Here is a 24,611-nt window from a genome sequence, read left to right on the forward strand (position 1 = left end):
TCTTTTAATCCAGTACACCCTGTGGTACTGGAAATACAGAGTGGTTGTTTTTATTAAAACAAAAACAGAAGGTAGTTAACCTCTGCTGGGTTCCTTCACATGTTGGTATTGTTGGAAATGAACGAGCTGATGAATTGGCTAAGTTAGGTACATCAAAAAATCCAAAAAGTATACCAATTCCCTGTTCAGACTACATTCCTGAAATTAAAAAGACTGTAGAATCAGTTTGGCAATTCTATTGGACAATAGAGAGTAATAATAAAATGAGAGAACTCACTGATGTAATAAACCCCTGGCTTTATATGTTAGAAGACCGTCGGAAAGAGACTGCATTATGTAGGTTATGGATCGGCCACACACGGATTACTCATGGGTTTTTAATGAACAATGACCTTGAACCATTTTGTGAGGATTGTCTTGTTCCCCTCACAGTAAAACATTTAATAGTAGAATGCCCCAGCTTAATATCAGCAAGGAACCGTCATTTTAACGTAGTTGGAAGAATGGATCTTAAACTAGATGCCATTATAGGTAGAGATTTTAATGAGGATAAGCTTTTAGTTACCTTCGAGAAGCAGGTCTTCTTGAAAAAATTTAGGTTAGTTTGGTCAAGATGTTTGAGTTTGTGTATGTGTTAGTATGTGTCAGTGTATATCATTTGCTTTTAAGTCTTTTTAGATCAGGAAATTTTTATGTACATAAAATTTACCTCCAATTGATATATCTATTACCATATATGTTTTAGTACTTTTAATATCTATTTATTTTGACAGAACTCTGTAGAATTTGGAAGTTTGCGGGGTGCCTATGTTGCTTGTATTTTTTGTTTACAATTAATTTGAAATAGGTGTGTAGGTGAGATAGGTATTTTGTGTGTTTTTGGGTTCTCTGTAGTTCTCTGACAGATTTTATATAAACATATTTATAGCATTTTAATTGACTTTTTCCTTTGTAATTCCTTTTAATGATACGGCGTCAATAACCTCGTCGTTGCGACGCCAGTAAGAATTAATAAATCAATCAATCAATCACTCGGTAGAGCTGTCAGCCAGATACATTCCAGGCAAGAGGAACGTAGTGGCAGACAAGCTCAGCCGCCAGAATCTGGTGATTGGGGGCGAATGGTCTCTTCACCCAGACGTAACAGAAAGGCTCTTCGACCTGTGGGGGCGTCCAGCAGTGGATCTGTTCGCCACCCGGTACAACAGAAAACTTCAGGTTTTCTTCTCAGTTGTGCTGGACCCATGGGCAGCTGCAGAGGACGCGTTCCAACACCCGTGGGACAACCTTGTAGTTTACGCCTTTCCCCCCACTGCCTGATTTGCAAGGTGATTAGCAGAGTGCTGATGATTCTGGTGGCACCCAAATGGCCTCAGGCCGTTTGGTATCCGGACCTGCTGGCTCATCTCTCGGAGGTACCGTGAGAGATTCCCCCATGGCACAACCTGCTGTGTCAACCGCACGTAGAACGGTACCACCAGGCAGTTCATTCCCTGTGTCTTCACGGCTGGCTGTTATCCACCATCTCTTGCGAGTGAGAGGCTTTTCTTGCTGAGCAGCAACAGAGATGGCTGGTTACCTCAGACAGTCCTCTGCATCAGTATACCAGGGAAAGTGGTCCGTCTTCTGTGGTTGGTGTCGTAGACAGGGTCTCTCTCCGCTCAGAGCCACTCTTCAGCAGGTAGCGGATTTCCTCATATTTCTTAGCCAAGAGAAGCTCCTCTCTGTCTCTGCTGTCAAAGGATACAGAGCAGTTCTGTCCCTAGTCCTTAAGCTGTGAGGAGTCGATATTTCCTCCATGGAAATACCTCTCCTAATGAGGAGCTTCGAGAGGTCTTGCCCACTCAGGGAACACAGGCCGCTGGGGTGAGATGTGACTCTTGTCTTAAGGAGCTTGAGTAGTAGACCCTACGAGCCTCTCCGAGAGTCGTCAGACAGGGATCTGACCCTCAAGACTGTCTTTCTGCTAGCCCTGGCATCGGTGAAGACAGTAGGAGAACTTCAGGGTCTTTCCTTCGATGTTAAACACTCGAGGGGAAGGGGATCGATTACGCTCGATTTCATCCCGGGTTTCGTAGCGAAGACTCAGAACCCTTCAGTCCCTGACGCCAGGTTCGAGTCCTTCACGATCCCCTCCTTGGAAGATGTCACCGATAATGATGCTTATGAGATGCTGCTTTGTCCTGTGAGGGCGCGTCTGTGCTATCTGAAGAAAACTCGACACCTCACGCCTGAGTGTCGACGCCTCTTCGTTAGCACGGGGGTGACCAAGAAAGAAGTGTCCAAGAACACTGTGTCTTTCTGGCTTTGTGAGGTAATCAGGAAAGCGTACAACTCCGACAGGAGTGCCAACACCAGTACCTTTCTTCCGAGAGCCCACAAAGTCAGAGGCATTGGCCCAACCCTTGCATTCCGCAAGAACTTGTCCGTGGCACAGGTACTGAAGGCAGGGGTGTGGTCCAACCAGACCACCTTCACCTCCTCCTACCTTCGGGATATTACCCACAGGTCCTTGGACACTTTTTTTTCCTTGAGACCTGTGGTAGCTGTTCAACAAGTTGTGTAGTTTACCCAGCTTCTTTACAGGATAAGGTAGCATCTCGTCCTTGTGAGACTGCATGAATGGAGAGTGAATGAGTGTGTGACTTTCTCGAGCACTCCATTGAGGAGTGAGAGATATGTATTTCTGGTGATAGAAGTTCACTCTTGACGTGGTATGTATGTCACGTAAAGCCGTTGGTCCCGTTGCTGAACAGCCACTGGTTCCATGCAACATAAAAAACACCATATAAGAAATAAGATAATGTGACTGGCTCCTCTTCCTCCTCTTTTTATTCCCTCTTCCTGCAGGCAGAGGGTAGCGGTCATCACAACGCTGGACAGGACGACGATGCAGGTAAGCTACGTAACCGAGTTCCATTCTATCCCTTTCATTAGGGATAGAAGCGTTTATCTGTCCCTTCCCTAGCAAAGAGGGAAGTGGATGCCACTAAGATACAAACCCAATATGTATTTTATATTTGGCTCTTACATAGGACCTAGTTCTTGCTTGCTATTTATAAGAGGTATGCTTGCCTCCCTCTTATGAATTTGTCCAGAGGTCTGACCACTGATCTTGCAGTGCACACTCCGATTAGTTGGATAGAGGCTATGTTCCCCCCCTTTGCTCTTACGACCATGGAGGGAACCCAGGTTGGGCTAACACCAGTCTGTTCACAAGACTCAGATTCCTCCCACCAATAAGTGAGTCTTCCTCATGTAATGGACTTGAGGGTTTGTATAACGTGTCTGAACAAATCATAATTTTTGAAAGTAAATTGTATTTTTCCTAACTATACAAAACTATATATAGTCCCACCTCATGCCACCCCTCACTCTGTTCCTGGGCCTAAAGCAAAGTGATATCTTTACCTTCAGTTGGGCGGGACTCCTGACCATAGGACAAGCAGTTACTGCTGAACTACTTTGTTTGTAAATCTTACGACCGGTCCAGCTAGCGCTGAATAGTAATTGTATAGTTAGGCAAAATACAATTTACTTCCAAAAATTGTGATATTTGATTTAATGCTATTTAACAAGCTTTCATTCTTTATTAAACTGCTTATTGATTTATATACCCCATGCTGTATGAAGGGTTAATATAATTTGTAAAACATTTATCTGGTGGGATAAGTTGTTGAATACTTTCTGAAATGACATTAAAAAATTTTTTTTTTCTACAAAGGCAAGCTTTTCATGTTGAATTCTTACGGTGACTATTGCTGGATGTGGGTGGCAGCGTGTGTGTGTTTTGCAATACATTTTACTAGTTGACAAAATTTGCTGTACAAAACTGGTATACAGTAAAAATGACAATTTGTCCAAAATTGCATTTTTCCTAACTATACAAACCTGAGGTCCTTGTACAATAGGAAGGTTACTAGCGGCAGCTGGATAGGTCGTAAGCTTTCGAACAAGGGGTTCGGTAGTTAACTGCTTGTACGACAGGCGCGCGCGCGCGACTTGGAGGTAAACAATCACTTTTGCTTTTGGCCCAAGCAAAAACTGCAGAGTGAGGGGTGGCATGAGGTGGGACTATGTGTAAAAGGACCTCAGGTTTGTATAGTTAGGAAAAATGCAATTTTGGACAAATTGTCATTTGTTCCGACACGGCATACAAACCTTCGGTCCTTTTACAATAGGAAGACTCACTTCTTGGTGGGAGGAATCTGAGTCTTTTGTGAACAGACTGGTGTTCACCCAACCTTGGAATGCCTCCCTGGTCGTAAGAGCGAGGGAGGGATCCAAGCCTCTGTCCGATTGATCGGGGTGTGCACCGCAGGATCAATGGTCAGACCTCTGGACCAAGTACTAAGAGAGAGGCAAGCGTATCTCTTCGTACCAGCAAGCAAGAACAAGTTCCTATTTGCAAGAGGCAACATAAAGTTATGGTTTGTCTCTTGTTGGCATCCACTTCCCCCCCCTTGTAGGAGGAAGTGGTGGATATTCGCTCCCATCCCTAGTGAAAGGGATAGGATGGGGCTCTGTCGAGTAGCTCACCTGCATCTCGTCCTTATCCAGCAAGGTGATGACCGTATCCCTCTACCCACAGGTAGAGGGGGAGAAAAAGATAGGAAGAGAAGCCAGTCACTCTCTCATTCACTTATCTATTCTTACAGTTACACCAGGACTCGATGCTGTTCAGCCTGCTAGGGTCTGGGTTAGCTACACAACATGTTGAGCAGCCACCACGGGTCCCAAGGAAAACGATCCAAGGACCTGTGGGCAATATCCAAAAGGTAGAAGGAGGTGCCAGTGGTCTGGTTGTACCAGACCCCTGCCTTCAGTACCTGCGCCACGGAGAAGTTCTTGTGTAACTCGAGGAGTGTACTTCTAGGTCATCTTGGTGCTGACGAAGAGTCTTCAACACTCAGCCTGGGATGTCGAGTTTCTTCAGAAAGCGCGGTCGCGCTTTCACAGGACAAAGCAGCATCTCCTTCGCATTGAAGGCGGTGAAGTCCATTAGGGAGGGGATTGTGAAGGACTCTAACCGATCGTCAGGAACCGAAGGGTTCTGAGTCTTCGCTACGAAGTTCGGTACGAAATCGAGCGTCACGAATCCCCATCCCCTGGATGCTTGACTTCGCAGGAAAAGTCATGCAATTACCTCAGAGGAAAAGAAGGGAATGTTCGTATGACCTATCCCTCTTCTCGACTTCGGTGATGTCCTGTACCCATACTGGTCTATCCGTCTGCAGCGAAGTGTCTCACATTCTCCTATCCCCATGCAGTGAAGTTCTTCTTCTCGGTAGTGGATAGGACACCGACACTCAATGGTGGGTGTCGATGGTATGGGTATTGTGACAAGCCGTTAGGACGAAGAAAAGACTGTTATGGAACAGCCGAACTAAGTCCACAGCAAAGTTCGTAACTGACTTGGGCGCTCTGACAGCTGCCGACTGACTGCGTTCGGTAGGAGGCAAGTTGTCCAAGCACCCGAGCAAGTCATGTGACCTTCGCCTTAAAAGGGTTATGCCAAGAGACTAAACAAATAATTTGTTCGTCACCGATGCCAGACGGCGAGGTGTTGATTCTCTTAAGGCATGTGCCCAACAGGCGAAAGTCAATTGCCTTCTAGAGACCGAGGTCCCTGATGGCAAGAAATCTCATAGTATAGTTGACTCTCAGCTAAGGAGAAACAACACTGTGTCGTTGAAGACGAAGGTGTACAGCCTACGTCTTCACAGCTGAATCGAGAGAAGGATTCTCAAGATTCTGAACCTGTGCTACAAAGACTGAGAACGCTAACCGCTATTCATTGCTGTCCGTTGAGGATCGTAGTTGCAATGAAAGCGGAGCGCTTTTCAGTAATGAAGACACAGGGAAATACTGCCTGAAGAACTGCTTCTCATGGGCTGAACATTTGGAAGTAGAGCTGTCAGGTCGGAGAGTAGGCGATGTCTTCTGACACATCTGTTAATTCGGGGCGAACAATGCATAATTGCACACCTGCGAATACGAGATATTTTGAAGACAAACTCAGATGTCTGCAAAAATAATTCGCATTATCGCGGTGCGATGCAGCGGGAGACTAGTACAGACTTCTGTTACCGTGCGGTAAACAGAAAGATGAAAGAGTCCAAGAGATATCTCTGTTGAAAATTCTCGCAATGTCGAAGGCGATGAAATCGAGCGTCACAGCAGTAGATGGTCCTTCATTATTGCGAGAATCCCCGTTAATCAGAGACCTAAGTCCACGATTGTTGGGTAGAGATACGGTTCGGTAGTCAATCAAACCAGGGGAGAGAGAGACGTAACCGACCGTGCATCTCGGAGACGTAGCTGATACTGAGCAGCTATCAGGCAGTTCAATACGCAGTAGCTCTCGGTGACTCGTCATCCTGAGTTGCCAGGTAATCCCTTCCACGAAGGAATGCGTTCGGCTAGAACCATCGAGCATAAAGAATACGCTCGAGCGATTATATTTAAACGAAACGGATTTCGGTAAATACAAAAGCTGATTTGGTGTTGTCGTGACAATACCAAGTATCTAAAATCAAAACTGATAATTGCTGGGAGGTTGCAGGCAACCCCGAGTTGCAGTTCAATTAAGATACAATTCGTCTTGGTCACAAACCGTAGAGTTAACTACGGTATGCGCCTACCCCCCGACAATCCAACTGTTAAAAGAATCATGTCGCGAGGGTAATATACGTAGTATATTTGTAGGTTCTGTAAAACGACCTCCATCCTAAATTTTTTTCCCCTCGAGGAATGAGAATAAGGATTGGAGATCGACCGCCTTCGTTCTCTAGTCAAGAGAGTGAAGGAGAAGTCTTTCCCAAAGGAAAGCTTCAATGGTGAACAGAATACCGAAGACGATAGTTCAAGCCAAACTGGAAGTTCCCGTCCGTTCCTCTCTATTCCAGGTTAATCGCCTACTGTGAGATACTCTTCTTTCAGCAGCAGTCTTCTTCCAAATGCTAGAAATTACAGGAATTCGAGCATAAGCGAGGTTCCCGATTATCGTGTAACAATTATCGGGGATTCTCGCTCACTTTGGACCGTGGTCTCGCCTAAGTGTTTGGAGATCGTAGAAAACTCGAACACACTGAGTGCGCTAGAAATTCCGTAGAATTCTAAGCACTCTGCGAAACCCCCACCGAATTCGTCAAACTATATCGGCTGGTGGTCCTCTCGATTCCCGTAGAAATCGAGAAAGGGGCAGGATCCCTCCTCAACGACCGGGGCTTACGTCAGGTAGGACCCGAAGGTCCCCCCGGTAGCGCAGTCCCTAACGTGGAATCCTACAGAGAAATCTCTGTAGGATCCCTCCCCTTTCCCTCGTAGCCGTAAGGAGAGAGGGAATGGGGGAGGAATTGGATACTGGCTCGCCTTCCCAGCGGAACTAGCAGTTGGAGAAGAAAAGGAGCAGCCATCGCCTTACGGCGATGGCCTCTCAGAGCCTGGGAAAACGTATCGTCAGGAGAAAACGTTTCCCGAGGAGGGTTACGAACTCATACTGTAGGTAAGGGTCTGCCGCCACTGTGAACGTCGTCTGGGTGGGGCTGATCGACACCTGACAGGAGAGAGCCGATACCGTCCTCCGACTCATTCCAGTCCTCGTCGAGGTCGAAACCTCTCAGGAGGACCGAAGGGGTATTCAAATACGGTGTCCGAAGACACGTAGAAACGCCTCTGTCGCAGTAGAGGAGGTGGAAGTAGCTTGTTCGACCGGCCAGAACTGAGAGAGCCTTCTTGTCCGGAGACGAGAGACTACCTGGTTCAACACAGTCGGCAAGCTCCGATCGCGGCAGACCCACCGTCGATTTGGGTTCCCTCTCGGGCCCCAAAACGACTCGAGCCGAGACGTGGCTCTGCTGGTGGGAGCGGCGATCCTTCCCCGAGGTCGTTGTGCTGACGAATCAGCGCCATAACTTCGGCAAAGTTCCTCTGGATCTCGGAAGTCACAGCATCTTGCAGAGTAGGACCGTTAAGCCCTTCGAACAAGAGCATATTCCGAGAACCTTCCTCCTAAGAAGGGGGAACAGCGACAGCCCTCTCGGTCTCCTCCAGCCACTTGCGCATACGTCCTGGCCGGTCCAAGAACCGTGCCTGGCACGTAGGGCGTCGTGGTGGGATCATGAGGGGCGCACCCCTCACGATCACTCCTCACTACCTCGCTCCTCCCTGTGTAACCCGAGGAGGTTGAAGGTACGGGAGAGGCAGACCTGACGCTCCCTCCTCGCTCGCTGGCAGAACCAGCAGGCTTGGAGGGCTGCAGGCGATCGTCAACCCGCGGTGGCGATCGAGCTGCAGGCCTGGTCGAACCGTCTCGCTGTGGAGAACAGCTGGACTGAGTACAGCGGCCCCGATCTCGAGTGTCAGAAGAGCTGGTGCTGGTTGCCGTACCCGATCGCTCTCTGCGAGAGCGACGGTCAGGCGACCTGCAGGTTCCACTGTCACGGTGAGACCGGTGCTTGTCCTCACGGCATGTCACGTCGCTGGTTCCAGCCGTGGCTGGCACCGGCGAACGGGGGGACCTCTTCCCAGCCTCAGCCCATGGCCGGTCGTGGACCGTCACGTCAGCCCGGGTAGCCAGCTGGTCGCCGTGAGAGCGAGAGCTGGTCTGGTGAGAGTCGCGTGAGTGGCTATCACCAGTCTTCCGCTCCGTACCGTGAACCTGACGCTGAGCGGGCTCAGAGGTCTGGTTCCTGGCTGCACGGTCGCTGGTAGGCGACTGTGCACTCGGTACCTCCCGCGAACGGGAGGCCGAGACGGACCCTGATGCAGTGGCAGAACCACTGACACCAGGCGAGGAAGTACCGGTGCTAGCCGGTACCCCTCTGGTCCCCATAGTCTTCTTCCTTGCGGAAGAAGAGACGGGCCCCTCTCCCGAAGGAGCAGGAGGACCAGCGGAAGGAACCCTCCCGTCCCACTGAGGTGAGACGGGTCCCGAGAAGCTCCCGAGGGGGACTTCTTAGGAGGGAGGAGGCAACCTTCTTCTTCCTCTGCTGTGAAGCCTTAGAAGTCGAAGGGGAAGAGGCGGCAGCCGACGACGATGAAGAAGATGAAGACGACGACGACGACACCTTCCTCCTATTCTTCGTCAGCTTCCTCAGGACCGACGTAAGATCTGCCATCCAGGGCGGAGCTGGGGCTGCTGTAGCCGAAGCCACAGGGCCCGGACGCACCTGTACAGACAGACCAAAGTCTGGGGTAGTACCACCACGAACAGGGACGACGTCAGCAGGTATGGGCATCTCAGGAACAGCAGGCACAGCCAGCACAGCATCGGTAGGGACAGCCAGCGCAGCAACGGCAGGGACAGCCAGCGCAGCAACGGCAGGGACAGCCAGCGCAGCAACTGCATGGACAGTCAGCACAGAATCGGCAGGTACGGCAGGCAGCACCGGAAACACAGGAGGTGGAGCAGCAGCCAGCAACATCCTGGTACCGGCGGCAGGTCCAGGGGCGAGCTCTAGGGCAGCGGAAGTGTGGTCGCGGCAGCGCGGCAACCACGAGCAGCGGCGGCACGCCCCCCTCTCGGTACGGCGAACGGCACTTCACAGCGGCTGTAGGCAAGACTGTAACCACGTGAGGCGAGTACACCAGGTGAGGAGGGACGTCGTCACCTGGAGTCGATATCGTTGTCGTGGTCACCACTCCATGGGTGACCGCAGCAGGCCCAGACATAGAACCGCAGCCCCTGGACACTAGGCACGCCCTGCAAATCGAAGGACGCCCATACCTCACCAAGGTCCACCCTCGTGGCAGTAGCACCTGCGGAAATAACAGTAGTAGTGATTAGTGGGGGGGAAGTCCCCTCGCGCGGGGGGGGTGAGCCCCACACCGAACGAGCGGAAGACCCCAAATACGATTGTACATCGGGCACCGAGCACCCTGCGCTCGACGGATCGGGTGAGGAGAAGAACCCAGATACACCCCCCCCCTCCCCCCCCCCCCCCCCCGAAGGGGAAGGGCCATCTGTGGGAGCTGAGCGGGGGGGGGGGGGTTCTCGTTCTCCACCCCCGCACAGCACCCATGTACCCAACAATAATAATAAGAGCCCGAGAGCAATCGTGCCCTCGGCACCGAATGCAAGGGCATAAGGATCAATTCCCTGACTGAGCGGAACTTGAACCAAAATAAATATTGATGCAATCAATAATAAAAGGAATAAAATGAAAAAGAATCTTGCATTACGATTCACTTCACAATGAATAAGGGCTCGGATCTAGCGCATTTGCGCCCTCAGTACCGAGCGCAAGGGTAAAAGGATCCATTCCCGATTATGAACGGAAACCTTGATCCATAATGAATTGATGCAATCAAAATATATATGAAAATGAAAAAGAATACTGCGCTTGCAATTTCACTTCATACACATAAAAAGGGGAAGGATCAATTCCCGGGTAAGAGCGGAAACATTGATCCAAGTAAATAATGCAATCTCAATAAAATATGAAAATGAAAAAGAATACTGCACTTGCGATTTCACTTCATTCAAATAAAAAGGGGAAAGGATCAATTTCCGGGTAAGAGCGGAAACTGATCCAAATGAGATATTGCTACAATCAAAATAAATATTATGAAAATAAGAAAAAGAATACTGTACTTGCGATTCCACTCCATACAGAATAAGTTTTCGTGCCGAGCGCGCTTGGCAACGAACATACAGGTCAAAAAAATATAAATGAAAGGGTACTTACTTACGATTTTCATCTACACATTTCCAACCAAAATATAAGCTCGGAGCGAGCACTTTCCCGCCCTCGGCACCGAGCATACACAATACGAGGATCATTTCTGGGGAATATGAATTCCCGCACTTACGCCCTTCAGTCCCGGCACTCGGGTAATCGGAGGGCGTGGAAAAACTAAGATCCTTTAATTCACAATTGAGTTCAATGGAAATAAAGATGAAATGATTGTACTTACAATTCAGTTTCACTAGATAAATAGAAAAAGAAAAACACAACCATGCGAAAGCAACGACGATGAAGGGGGCAGAGAGCGATGATACACACGTCTACACGCCAGCAGGCCGAAAGCAAAAGTGATTGTTTACCTCCCAGTCGCGCGCGCGCGCCTGTCGGACAAGCAGTTAACTACCGAACCCCTTGTTCGAAAGCTTACGACCTATCCAGCTGCCGCTAGTAACCTTCCTATTGTAAAAGAACCGAAGGTTTGTATGCCGTGTCGGAACAACTAATTTTTTATATATGACCAACCCAGCTTCCATCAGTTCATTGTTGAATTTTAGAACTGTTAGAATTTATTTTGAGTAACTAGTGAGTAGTCTGAATTGGTGTAGTCAGCAGACACTAACTAGTAAATATTGGAATTGCAGAGTCTGTCTAGTTTTTGTGTGGTTGTGACTTATTCATGGTTGGCTGTGCCTTACATAACAAAATAAGTTTGTAAAACTATCAAATTAGTGATTTCTATGTGACCCACATTGCACTAAGACAAATTTTGCAAGGTGCTGTAATTGGAGTCTTCATTGCACAGTGGTAAAGCAATATAAGATGAGTAGGTCTGGTGTATTTTGTTGTCTTTAGCTGTGCTAGGTCTTTCTATAACTGTCATCCACATCTAAGATTTGCTAAGTCTGAAAATAGTCACTAAATATATTGAAGGAGTGCCATGTTTCGATGCTGAATTATGTTCCTCTTCCAGAAACCCATTTGTCATGTGTGCCACCAAAAGATTGCAGACATTGTGCACCAGTGTTGAAGAGAAACTGCTGAAACGAGCACAAAGAGTGAGAGAAGAAAAAGCTAAACAAAGAAAAGATAAAGGGGAAACACTTTCATCAGGTAAGGTTAATAAGAAAACAGCCCCATTTCAGGACTGTTATGGAAGTGAACATTTATAACCCTTTATGGGGCCTGTTTTCTAAGGCATTCATGAAAATAAGCTGATTTTATCAAGTTATACATGTTCTTTGTAGTAATTTTTTCATTTATAGAAATTACAATTAAAGCTCACATAATATTATAACAGATGGTAAAATATTAATGAGATGTGCTGGGATGGGAAGATGCAGTACCTTTTAGTGAGTTAAACGTATTTTTTTTTGTAACATTCCTTTGTACTTTAGTTTGCAGAAGTACAATTATAGCTGATGCACTTCTTATCTCTAGTATCATCAGATCCCATGGGCAGTATATCGAATACGTATGTAAATACTCAGTTGTATAAAAAATTATTACACAGTTGAATAAAAAATTATCAAACTGTATCACGTAAGTCTTTCAAGCATACTAAGAGTAAGGAATTTGTGCATGCCAAATGTCTCATTGTTTTCATTAAAAGGATTGATTTGGCAGACTTCCTAAGTGGAATATTTAAAAAAATATAATTATCTTTTAAGTTAATATAAAGAACATACTTGACTTCACATATTTTCTTTTCATTACTAAGAATTCACACATTTTCTTATTATTACTAAGAATTAATCTCACTAAAACAAAGGAAATATTGCATAATTTTTGCTGTCTTGAAGTTGTAAACAAACATGGAGCCACCTGTTTGGCTAAGCAACGAACTAATGGCGGCCGAATCAATCCAACCAGTGGAGTTCCCAGACCACAGAATGCTGACTTTAAGAGGTTCAAACGGTATAGCTTTCCTTTACAAAGTATATTAAAGCCTTATTTATTGTTTTAGCCATGGATTTCAAGTTTTTCAAAACGTAGACTAGGATAAATTATTGGCTCTGAATAGCCTTTCTCTTGGCCACCATTGGCTATGTTTTTATTTTCATTTTATGGTTTTTTTTTCTCGTCATGTCATCGTAACTCGAGTTGTAAAGCGAGTATGTCGTTGAATGAGGAGTACCTGTAGTTTATGTATAATTTTCTTTAAAATAGTGTATTTTATTTAACACATTTAGCCTACATTCCCAAGTTAGCCTACAAGTAAGTCAATACAATACTATGTCAATACAATACTAAACTTTTCTCAGAATCTACACATTATTTAACAGTGACTTTCATCCTCTAGATTTGGTATACTGAGCTGAAAAAAATAATGAATGAATTATATGAAGTTATAAAATGATGAAGTTAAAATATATGATTGATAAAATAATAAAAATTATTGTGAAGTTAAAATATATGATTGATAAAATAATAAAAATTATTGTCAGAATTTTGCCAAGTAGTAGGCTATGTTGGAAACTAGTTCTATGTCTAATATGACTGAAAATTAATGCTGTTTGTCATAATAAAGAGAAGAACGCGTTTAACGACGTGGTCACTGGAACGGAACCCCGTCATTGAACGAGGAGTACCTGCTCTCTACAATGAATATATATATATATATATATATATATATATATATATATCTATATATATAGATATATATATATATATAAATATATTGTTACGTATATAGGGCCTTGAGAGAAGCTAGATACGTAAACGGAAATAATTGAGGGATTTCAAGAGGGAATTGCTTGAACTTACCGTAAACTGATAGTTATTAATTTCTTTCTTTAGAGGGAAGGTCGCCAGAAAACTCAGCTCGTTACTTTCAAAACTAATTATTTATAAAAAGGCCCGTGCTGGCCTGGAGAAAAGTTAAATGATATTGGCCCCCACGTTGGGGCTTATAGTCTCATTCAATTCAAGCTGATTTTCATTCACTTGGGTTAATGCACACTTGCGGGCAGAGACGGCACGTGACTCATGGAATCTGGATGTCGTGTTCAGTGTGGACCTTTGCAGAAAATGTGGCTCTTCGTAGAAAAGCATGGCGGCCCCTTTGTCTGAGGCCTGGGTCATCGGCGCGCCACTCACACCCTGGGTAGGCCTAACAGGAAGGCAGGTAATTTGACCTCTGTCCGAGATCACGTCTCGCAGCCGACTGAGACAGAATTCAGTTGGGTTGCTTGGGGGTTGGAGGTCAGCTTAACCCCCCACGATCAAGGCAAATCCTGGAAAACAAGCATACAGCCAGCAGAGGGGTCACAGGAAAGAGAGCTTAAGGTATAGGTCTAAGAAGTACCAATCTGCCTACACCCTTCCCTTTTGAGATACGTCCCTACAGCTGATAAAAGACTCTTTTCCAAAAAACCCCACTGGGAACTTCCTATCTCTAGCTGGCGGGTTTTGGGTTTCCCGCGGTTACTAAAAATCAGCTGATATTCTAAAGAAATGGCTGCCGTTTTCCAAATCAAATTATTTAGTTAATTGCGGGGTAGACGAACGATCTATAAACGTCACAGCTCCCCCTGTTAAGAAGGCGTTCACTCCCTTTCGGGTGTGAAGGTCTTGGCTTAAATAAATTGATCGTCTCGACTACCCCGTTCTCCTATTCCAATTTGAAGTTTTTTTTTTTTTTTGAGCAGGGATACAGCTAACTACAGTGGCCTACCTAACTTATAGGCAAAGATGCTAAGTGTACTAACTTAATATAGTGATGTAGTCTAGCCTAATAAATAACTACAGGTTGTCTTGTGACGACAGTCTACTCTACCCCCAGATAAGGTTACTTGAAAATTCTACTTGCTACTAACCTAATGCCCTGGTACTAAATCATTAGCCTAACCTACTCAATACAGTTAAATGAAGACGCAATCATTCCAGAGTGTGGTACGCACAGCAGTAGTTCAGCGACGGAACTGTTAAAATACATAATGAGAGGTAATGATGCGTGGGGATGATGAGTGGTTAATTGACCAGGAGGGAAATGCAATGAGGTAATTATATTTAAGTGAGGGTTAGTATTACAATGGCTAGAGGTTAGAGGGTTAGTGCTACTGGCAGAGATCAGGCTGGCTACCTTCTCTGGGTAGGTGCCAGGATCATTCTGCAAATGAATGCGACACTGTACCTCGGGCACAGGTGTCAAGGAGAGCATGTGGCTCCTTTTGTTAATATGTTAATTACGTCCCTTCTTCTTCTTCTTCTTATTCCTCCAGGACCTGGCTATACCAGTCCTAGGAGTAGACGGAGGCAACGACTCTGGGGTAAGGCCAGAAACGCCGGCAGGAGCTGAGGCAGCGGTAGCCTGAAGGATTTCAGGAGAACACCCTACTTCGGTCTCTGCAGCAACCGTCGTAGAGGTGGAACCTACTGCAGGGGAGGGGGGCCCTCACTCCGGCTGCTGCGGCAACCGTCGTGAGGGGAAAACTCCAGGCTGCCTCCTGGTCGGGCAGTTCCTGGTTTTCCAGAGGAGGTACAAAGGTAAGGTCTGCCGGAGGTTCATCCTCGGGCGACAGAGGTAAGGATGAAGAAGAAGGAACTAGTGATTGGCCATGGGCTGTGGTAAGCTCCATGCCTGTTGGAGGATCTCATGTAGGAGGATCCTTGATAAGGTTAGGCGCCGGCGCTAGCTCGGGGCCAGGCGCAGAGGTCAAGTTCGGTGGTGGCTTGGCACTGCTCAGTGCTGCCAAGTGGCACTGGCAGAGAGTTGAGGTCGACTGGACCTGTGACGGGTACCGGAGGTGCAATACTTCTCAGCGTGCCCTTGGAAATGGGAGACAGGGGCTCCTGTCTCTTTTGGAAGGCTAAGCCTTGTGGAAAATGGACAGTGTCCGCTGCTGGTAGTTTGCTAGGGCACCTAGGCCAATTCGTGGAGTGCCCTATTACGTTGCAGGTTTTGCAACGGAACTGTGAATGATCAATCTCCCTCCTTGGTAGCGGGGGAGACTGTTGGTGGACGTACTTCCTAGAGGAAGTAGAATTTCGATGACTCCTTGCTTTGGAGTGATTTGTTGTGGGGTTAGGACCCCTAGGTTTTTTGGAATGCGAGGGAGACTTCATGTCTTGCCCTAGGAGGAGGTCATAACCTCCTGGGATGTAGCTTGCAACTGCAAGGGTACAAACCTTGGAGAAATGAGGTCGGGTGACTCTCAATTGCACGGTTGGAAGGATCAGCTTGATATGGTTGATACCTCGATGGTGATTAGTTGTCGTCTATCGACGGTAGCCCCTCGGGGGATTCTGTCTTCCCGTATCAGGGAGATTTGAGCGCCAGAGTCGTCGTAGGCTCTGACGTGGCTTGGCTGATAATGACTTTGGAGGGGTGCAACAGTTATAGGGCCCTTAGCTGGGGGTCCTAGTGAAGAAGGATTGGTGACGGCCATTGCGATGGCAGGAATATTAAAATTTGCGCACCCTCCGTAGTTGGCAGACATGTGACCCTTGCGGCCACAGTCTCGGCAGAACTTGTTCCAGAACCTCTTCCGTGGCACTGGATGATAAGGCCGAGATGGCCCCACAGGTTGCGAATCTGCGGAGTCACCAAGGCTGGCAGTGTGCTCTGGCACAGGTGAAGAGTCCTCTCTGGCAGTGATGTGACGTGGGGAGGTTAAGGGAACCTCCGTTGAATCACCCTCGGAAACAATTTCGGGGTTAACTGGTGGGCTTACCTCTTCCAAAAGGGAGGAGGTAGGCGGTAAAAAGGTAAAAGGCTGGCAGGATGCGGCAGGAATTTCTATCTCCGGCACTGGATCAGGACCAGGCTCGCAAATCGAAAGGATGTCAGGCTGACCAGAGCGGCGGGACTAAGAGAGACAGTGGGTGCAGGGCTGGAAGCTGGCAGAGTGGCTTGAGCTAGGATACTCTCCTTACAGGCCTTCTCCCGCTTGATGTCGAGTTCCTTCTCCTTGAGAGCGAGCTCATGCTTTCGCTCCTCTTCCCTTGCCTTCCTTTCTGCTTCTCTTTCTTTTCTCTCTGCTTCTCCGGCTTTTCTCTGGTTTTCCCTTTCTTCCTTTTCTTGCAGGCGCGCGGCAGCCTGCTGCGTCTTTATCCACTGGTCTAGTGCTGGTCCAGTGTACCCAGCCTCCTTGCCCAGAGTTTATGAGGACTCGGAGCCTCTCGAGCTCTACGGCAAAGAAGTCGCGGGAAGCAGGGGAAGACATTTCCCTTAGGCTGCAGGAGAGGCTCGGATGAAAATGATAATAATGACCAGGAAGGGTAAATGGATGGAATGGGAGTGCCTACTGTGGAAAGTAGCACTCACTTGGAAATGTGTTCTGCGACGTGGTAATGAAAAGTGAAAAGACTGGGTGCTCGGTGGCACTTTGTGACTGGCACCTTCTGATGAGGTGAAAAAATCAAATGGAGTGTACGGCGTACGTCACACTTAAGGGCGTTCCTAAGTTGGGAGACGCTGGAATGGGCTACCTGTAGGTCCAATACAGGTGCACGGCACTTATGAGGAGGCGTTCCTTGGTTCAGTGATCCAAAATGGTGGATACTCTATAATGAATGAGCGTTCCGTAGGACGGACACGCAGGTTTTGTCAGCACTTAGGGATGGTATTGCGGCACTTTCTGGGAGGCGTTCCCTTGTTGAGTGTTCCGAGATCACTGACCTTGTACACGGACACACTAATTATTTGGGCGTTTCGTAAGGACGGACAGCAGGTTTTGTCAGGCACTTAGGGCTGGTATTGCGGCACTTCTGGGAGGCGTTTCCTTGTTGAGTGTTCCGAAGGATCACTGACCCTTGTACACGGACACTAATTATTTGGGCGTTCCGTAAGGACGGACACGCAGGTTTAATGGCTACCTGTACGGCCTGTACAGGTGCAATGGCACTTATGGAGGCGTTCCTTGGAGCACTGGTATCGTGCTGGTGTGTCCCGGACACTACATGCAGTATACTTAAATATACTGAAGTGAAATGGCACTGCTCATGGCAGAGTGTAATAGTGGAGGAGAGAAAGTAAAAGGTGGGAGTACTTCAGCAGCCAGTCGATGGACAGTGTCAAGAATTAGTGGCACTGTAAAATGATAAGACCTGACGTGCACTGGTGGTGGCCAGTCCTAAAACTGGTAACGACTTCCCTGTCTGGAAGTAGTGAATTTGCGTGGCACACTGTGCGAATTGTGCCTGCGGTATACGCAAGTCTTTTGTGATAAAAGAAAATGAAACAAAGACCACTCGGGCAACGACAGGTAATGGAAATTTTAGGAATGCTCAGTCCCTCGCTGAAGTACTCGGTAAATGAAATAAATAAAAGACTCTTTTCCCCCAACTGGGGAACTTCCTATCTCTAGCTGGCGGGTTTTGGGTTTCCCGCGGTTACTAAAAATCAGCTGATATTCTAAAGAAATGGCTGCCGTTTTCCAAATCAAATTATTTAGTTAATTGCGGGGTAGACGAACGATCTATAAACGTCACAATATATATATATATATATATATATATATATAGATTTAGATTTAGATTTAGATTTAGATTTAGATTTAGATTTAGATTTAGATAGATTTAGATATAGATTTAGATTTAGATTTAGATACAGACATACGACATACAGACATACAGACATACATATTATGCGACTTTTGAAACCGAATTTTGAAGCTAATTTTAAAGGGGTCGCATCATACACGCGGTATAAAATTAGCGTACCGTCTATGCTTTCCCAAATCGGCAGATCGCGATAGTTACTACCGGAGGAAAACAGTAGATCTTTTAAAAAGTTGTTTTACTTGTACTTCACTATATCCAATATTGTATGCATTCTCATATTACTATTGTATTTTAAAATACAAAAGAGCGATCGTGCACCATTTGCATTATTTTGGTTTATACAACATGTTTAACTGTTCTAGACTAACCATCTATAATTTCCAAATCAGTTAAGGCACAACACCGAAGGATTTTTTACTTTTTGTTTTACTCAGTAAAAGAAACATTTGTTACTTGAACTATTATTTTCCTTTTAGGATATGCAGGTAAGTGAAAATTTATAAAGTAAAAAAAATTGCATAAAATTAATAAACTAAAATCCTCCAAAGTCGCTCTCCGTGTCCGTATCATCAAATACTGCTCTGAATTCTTTGCCATCAAGGCAGTCATCATATTCGTCATCTTCCAGATCTTTGACCATTTCATCCTCATCTCCTGCATCTTCGTATAGGACACTGTCAATTCATATGGAAGGTATAGTCTTGTCACCGTGGCGAGCCAACGCCATCTTGACTGACCGTTGGGCGAGCTCTCTGGCGTGGCTTTTAAAGATCTGCCCTTATGCTAATTTTACAAAAACAACAACTGCCCGTGTGTGACAGACCTTTGAATGTCCTTGAGACAAACCCCGAGGCTATAATTATAAGATTATAAGGGTTTTTCCTTCCCAGGTACTTTAATCTCCTTCCTATTTGGTCTCTCTCTCTCTCTCTCTCTCTCCCCTAAATCTTACAGCTGTCCGAGCGAGAGCTTTTTTTATGGGACAACATAGGCCCGCATTTCGCATTTTCCATACCTATTTATTTTGTATACGATTGCCCTTTCTCGGCTGTGAAGTTGATGTCTATCTATGGCTGTGAGATGACCAGGAATAACTTTTAAGTCGGTGTCAAAGTCACTCCACTCTTCAGTCAGGCCAAAACTTTGCCATATCGCATTCAAGCAATATTCAATCATTGTTTCCTATCTTATTTTCTCAGAGAGAGAGGAGAGAGAGAGAGAGGAGAGACGAAGAGAGATCGAGAGAGAGAGAGAGAGAGAGAGAGAGAGAAAGAAGGAGAGAAGAGGAGAGAGAGTCTGTCTGTATACGATTGTTTATTTTCTCACTCGTCAAACTTACTGTTATGCTTTATTTCATATTTCCTTGCTCACCAATTTATTCTATACCTACGATATTAAGAAATCAAGATATGTGCAGAAGGGAGAAATGCCTCCAGACTGTACAGTCAGTATGGATTTAAACGCACGTGGAACTGGTTAAAATATTCGCAACAGCACCAAAATGAGATGCCCTGTTGATAGAATATCTGACTCCGTTTCTTGTTATTGCATAAAAAAACTTTATCAATCGTGAACCTACGTAATTTATTTAGAATTCTGCGCAACGTTAAAGATAATATTTGATATCTGTAATGGGAGAAATGGTTTTATCTCTGTTGTTGTTATAAATTTGGCAGATATGCGATCAAACACGTGGGTGGACCAAAACAGCCCAGCCAGAGAGCTCCGCTCATTTTGTAAATACTATTGTTTGGCGTGCTAGGCTTACCCCGATTCATTTGGGTGTGCGCTACTCTAATAATCGCATTTTTCTTACTAATCCCAAGAGTTGACCATGGAAAATCCCAAGATTAACCAAAAATCCCAAGATAAAATAATTGACATATGCCAAGCTTTGGAGTCCTAAATATTTACTCTGTCTATCAGGAAGATACTGATAAATTGAATTGACGGTATCTTTCCTGAGAGAGAGAGAGAGAGAGAGAGAGTATTCATGTAATCAGTAAAATACACTAATAAAAACAAAAACTACGTACTGTATGCAAAGCACACACATCATCGTTAGCTTCCCGTGTGTTACGTGTAAACGTTCATTCTAAGAAATTCACAGAGTAGTATAACTAACACCTGATTGGCTGGTTGGTAGCCATGGAGATCTGTTATCCAATGACTGCCCTCTGCTTCTGTTCTATTTATAGACATATGCCGTGGATGACACTAGGTTTGAACGTTACCATGTTCGTGATTTTCTGACTGCTGACGGCAAAAATTACTCGATAATTTTCTTTATATAATTATTTCTTCGTGAAAACAATAATATAATATGATCATTTTAACTTTAATGTATAGTGGTATGAAAAATACCAGTGTGTCGTAGCGATGCGTCATCAATATAGTGGTATGAAAATACCGCATGGTGTTGTAGCGATACGTAATCACAAAGTACAAATCCTTTTCCCGGACCATCCTCAAAATTTTACGACTCTTCAACTGCAAGATCGATATGGTGAAATATATTATATAGTCATACTTATTGTTGAAATTCACAAGTTGAACTGCAAAACATTAGATTTTGATTGTTATGTACATATATTTTTTGTGTTTTACGGAATGTTGTTTTGGAAAATAATAGCTATTAGTGAACATATGATATTAATTGTCCCACTATTTTATCATAGGTGATCTTAATTGTCTCACATTCATGTAACAGTATTATATTAATATTTATTTAAATAAACAGTAATTAATAAATAACAATAATGAAAAACATAAAGGGAAAATTTTTTTTTCTGCAGTAGTGATGTTTGTTTGATTATGCATCTGACCTCACATTTCCGAAATTGAAAAATTCCAAAAACCGAAACATCGGAATGTGTGTGTACTACACTTTTTTAAACACGCACACAATGTCTACACATTTACTGATACCCGTTGGCGAAAGCCTCAAATTACAGTATTTATTTCTGAGAGAGAGAGAGAGAGAGAATGATTTAGGACTCCAAGGCGTGTTATTTTTACAATTATTTTATTATCTTGGTATTCTTTTTTAATCTTAGATCTTCTATTCAATTCTCGAGATTAGTAAGAAAATTACCGTAACTTCACTAGCAGCAGCACACATCTGAACGACTCGGCCATTAGCACCTAAAATAAACCACCAACCTTATGAACTGACCTCGGAAAAGGAACTCGCATGATACATGAGATACATGACAAAACCACTGTTTATTGGTGAAAATTTTGGGGTCGCATGATATGCGAGATCGCACGTTACTCGAGTATATACGGGGGGGGGGGGTAATTATTATATATGGATATTATATATTATATATATATATTATATATATATATATTATATATATATATATGTATATATGTATATTATATATATTTTTATTATTAATATATATATATAATATATGTATATATATATATATATATATATATATATATATATATATATATATATATATATATGTTATATATAATATTATATTAATTATTATATATAATATATTATATATTATTATATATATATTATATATAATATATATATCATTGTATATATATATATATATATATATATATATATACTATATATATAGACTATATATATATATATGATATGTATGTATATATATATGTATATATATATATCTATATATATATATATATATATATATGTATATATATGTATATATAATGTAGATATATATAAATATATATATATATATATATAATGTTCTATATATGTATATTATGTATATATTATATAGATGTATAATATATATGTATAGATATGTATAATAATATAATATATATATATATATAGATATATATATAATATATATATATTGTATATATATATATATATGTATATATATATATATATGTATATATATATTGGTATATATATATATATATATTGTATATATATATATATTTATATATATATATATACGATAATATATATTATATATTATGTATATATATATATATATATATATATGTAATTAATATATGTGTGTATATATATAGATATATGTAGTTATATATATGTATAATATATATAGCATATATATATATATACTATCTATATAATATGTATTATATATATGTATATATATTATATATATATATTAATGTAATTATATATATCATATGTATATGTTATATATATAATATATATTAATATATATAGATATATTTAATATATTATTTATATAATATATATATATATATATATGTTATATATTATATATATATTATATATATGTAATTATATGTGTAGATATTATATATGTAATAATATATAATGTGGTGTATATATATATATGTATGTTATATAATATATATGTGTGTATATATTATTATATTTGTGTATATATATATTATATATGTATATATATATGTGTATAATATATATGTGTGGTAACTATATGTGTAATTATATGTATGTATATTATTATGTGTGTTGAGGTATACATATATAATGTGTGGGTATATATATAATGTGTTTCATAATATATATTTGTGTAATATATCTATATATGTGTGTTTATATATATATATGGTGATATATATTAGTATGTGGTGTATAATATATATATTGTGGTATATATATATATATATATATATGGTGTATATATATATAATGTGTGTATATATAATATGTGTGGTGTATATTATATATGTGTGTGTATGTGTATATATATAAATAATATATAGATATGTGTGTAATATATATATGTGTGTGTAATATATTGTGTTTATATATATTAATTTTTTATATGTGTGTATTATATATTATATTTTATATATATTTTTATATATATATTTTTTTTATATATAATATATATATATATATATATATATATATAGATATATATATATATATATAGTATATATATATATATATATTATATATTTAGGAGGTTAATTATCTTTAGTTATTCAGTCTTGGGACCATAACGAAGTGAAGTAGAAGGTGATTCAAGTTTTTGTCTTAATTCATTAGCATATTTTTAGAATTAGAATAAAATATTTGCTATAAGAGTTAGTCACAATGTAATAATTTAAGTTTCATCCCTGTTAGTGTTTTTTTAGAATTTAGAAAATGTTTTGTAACAGGAATGGAAGAACCTCGTTTTTATTAATTCAAGAAAGAAAATTTTTGTACAACTATGCTTTTCTACTGTATTTTATCAGAAATGTATATATTTTGTAGATATTTGGTAAGAGAAGCTTTTATTTCTTTTACTGTACTTTTCATTGAAGGTTGTAGCAAGGAGTGCATTATCACTACTGAAGCATCTAAAAACAAGGAATGTGAGGAGACAGGGAAAGTTCTGAGTCGAGAACTGACCAGTCGTCTAATGAAAACTTACAGAAGAATGTGAGCGAAGGAAATGTAACTCAGTCTGATGTTCAGAACAGTAGTGAAATTTCCCTAACCTCTTTGGAGAGGTCTTCTTGTCTGAAGGGCAGAGATAAGGGGGACTTGCCTTCTGTTTGCAAACACAGGCACAAGCATAAAATGAAGAAACTTTCAAGTCACTCAGATGGCAGTAGCAGCGAGGGAGACAGTGAGGAAGACAACAGCTCCAGTAGCGAGGATGATGAAAATGACATGGATCGCGTTGCAAAGGAACTGGAGAGGAAACGCAACCACCCAGAACGTTTACATCCTGAACTCTGGTTCAATGACCCTGGTGAGGTAAGTAGTGTAGTGTTGTCTTTTTGGGTGGAATCATAGGATCTGAGGCATGTCATTTTGAAAACATGAAAATTTAATTTTTTTTTTCTTTCTTTTTTGGTGGTATTGCTTGGATCATTCCTTGTTCTCCAGTCAGGGCAGGATCTTACAAACATGAGTAATTTCTTTGCCCCAGTAGATGTACTATAAAGTACATTTGTTCTGACACATTATACAAACCCTCGGTCCTTTACATAAGGAATTACTATCCAACGCAGCTGGACCGGTCGTAAGATTTACTAACAAGGTAGTTCGGTAGTAACTGCTTGTCCGATGGTCGGGAGTCCTGCCTGACTGGAGGTAAACATATCACTTTGCTTTCGACCGCGGTCAGGTGAAGACGTGTGCTCTCCTCACTGCCCGCCTCTGTCGTGAGATTACCAAAGCTGATTATCTCATTTCAACCTGTTTGTGTTAGAATACTATAGTGTGGAAGTGAATGTAAGTACTCTGTATATTTATTTTGTTTTCATTATTTTGTGGAAGTGCATCGCTGATAGACATGCAGTCCCACGAATTGGAGAAGCCCCCCTCGCCCCCCATCCAACCGGAGAGTGTGCCCTGGAGTGGGAGGCCTTAAGTGTGGGGCTTTTAGGTCCAATGAGACTGTATCCTCATCCCTTATGTTCGAGATGCCGAGGGGATGAATGCTCTCGGTCTCT

The 24,611-nt window shown here is 42.6% G+C and overlaps 2 protein-coding genes across 3 annotated transcripts in view; both read left to right on the forward strand.

Moving 5' to 3' along the window:
• LOC135203652 (SR-related and CTD-associated factor 4-like) overlaps positions 1-23,606 on the forward strand; it is a 59,238-nt gene extending 35,632 nt beyond the window's left edge. For both annotated transcript variants that reach the window (XM_064233506.1, XM_064233505.1), the window contains exons 6-7: positions 11,662-11,801; positions 23,472-23,606. In XM_064233506.1, coding sequence (XP_064089576.1) covers positions 11,662-11,801; positions 23,472-23,593 — 262 coding nt within the window. In that variant the 3' untranslated portion in view covers positions 23,594-23,606. The remainder of the gene's footprint in view (positions 1-11,661; positions 11,802-23,471) is intronic.
• A 117-nt stretch (positions 23,607-23,723) lies between these two features.
• Positions 23,724-24,611, forward strand: part of LOC135203651 (ribonuclease 3-like) — a 69,566-nt gene continuing 68,678 nt past the window's right edge. The window contains exon 1 of the mRNA XM_064233504.1: positions 23,724-23,910. Within this exon, the coding sequence (XP_064089574.1) occupies positions 23,731-23,910 (180 nt within the window). The 5' untranslated portion in view covers positions 23,724-23,730. The remainder of the gene's footprint in view (positions 23,911-24,611) is intronic.

The sequence above is a fragment of the Macrobrachium nipponense genome, chromosome 36 (genome assembly GCF_015104395.2).
Source record: "Macrobrachium nipponense isolate FS-2020 chromosome 36, ASM1510439v2, whole genome shotgun sequence".
Classification (NCBI taxonomy): domain Eukaryota; kingdom Metazoa; phylum Arthropoda; class Malacostraca; order Decapoda; family Palaemonidae; genus Macrobrachium; species Macrobrachium nipponense.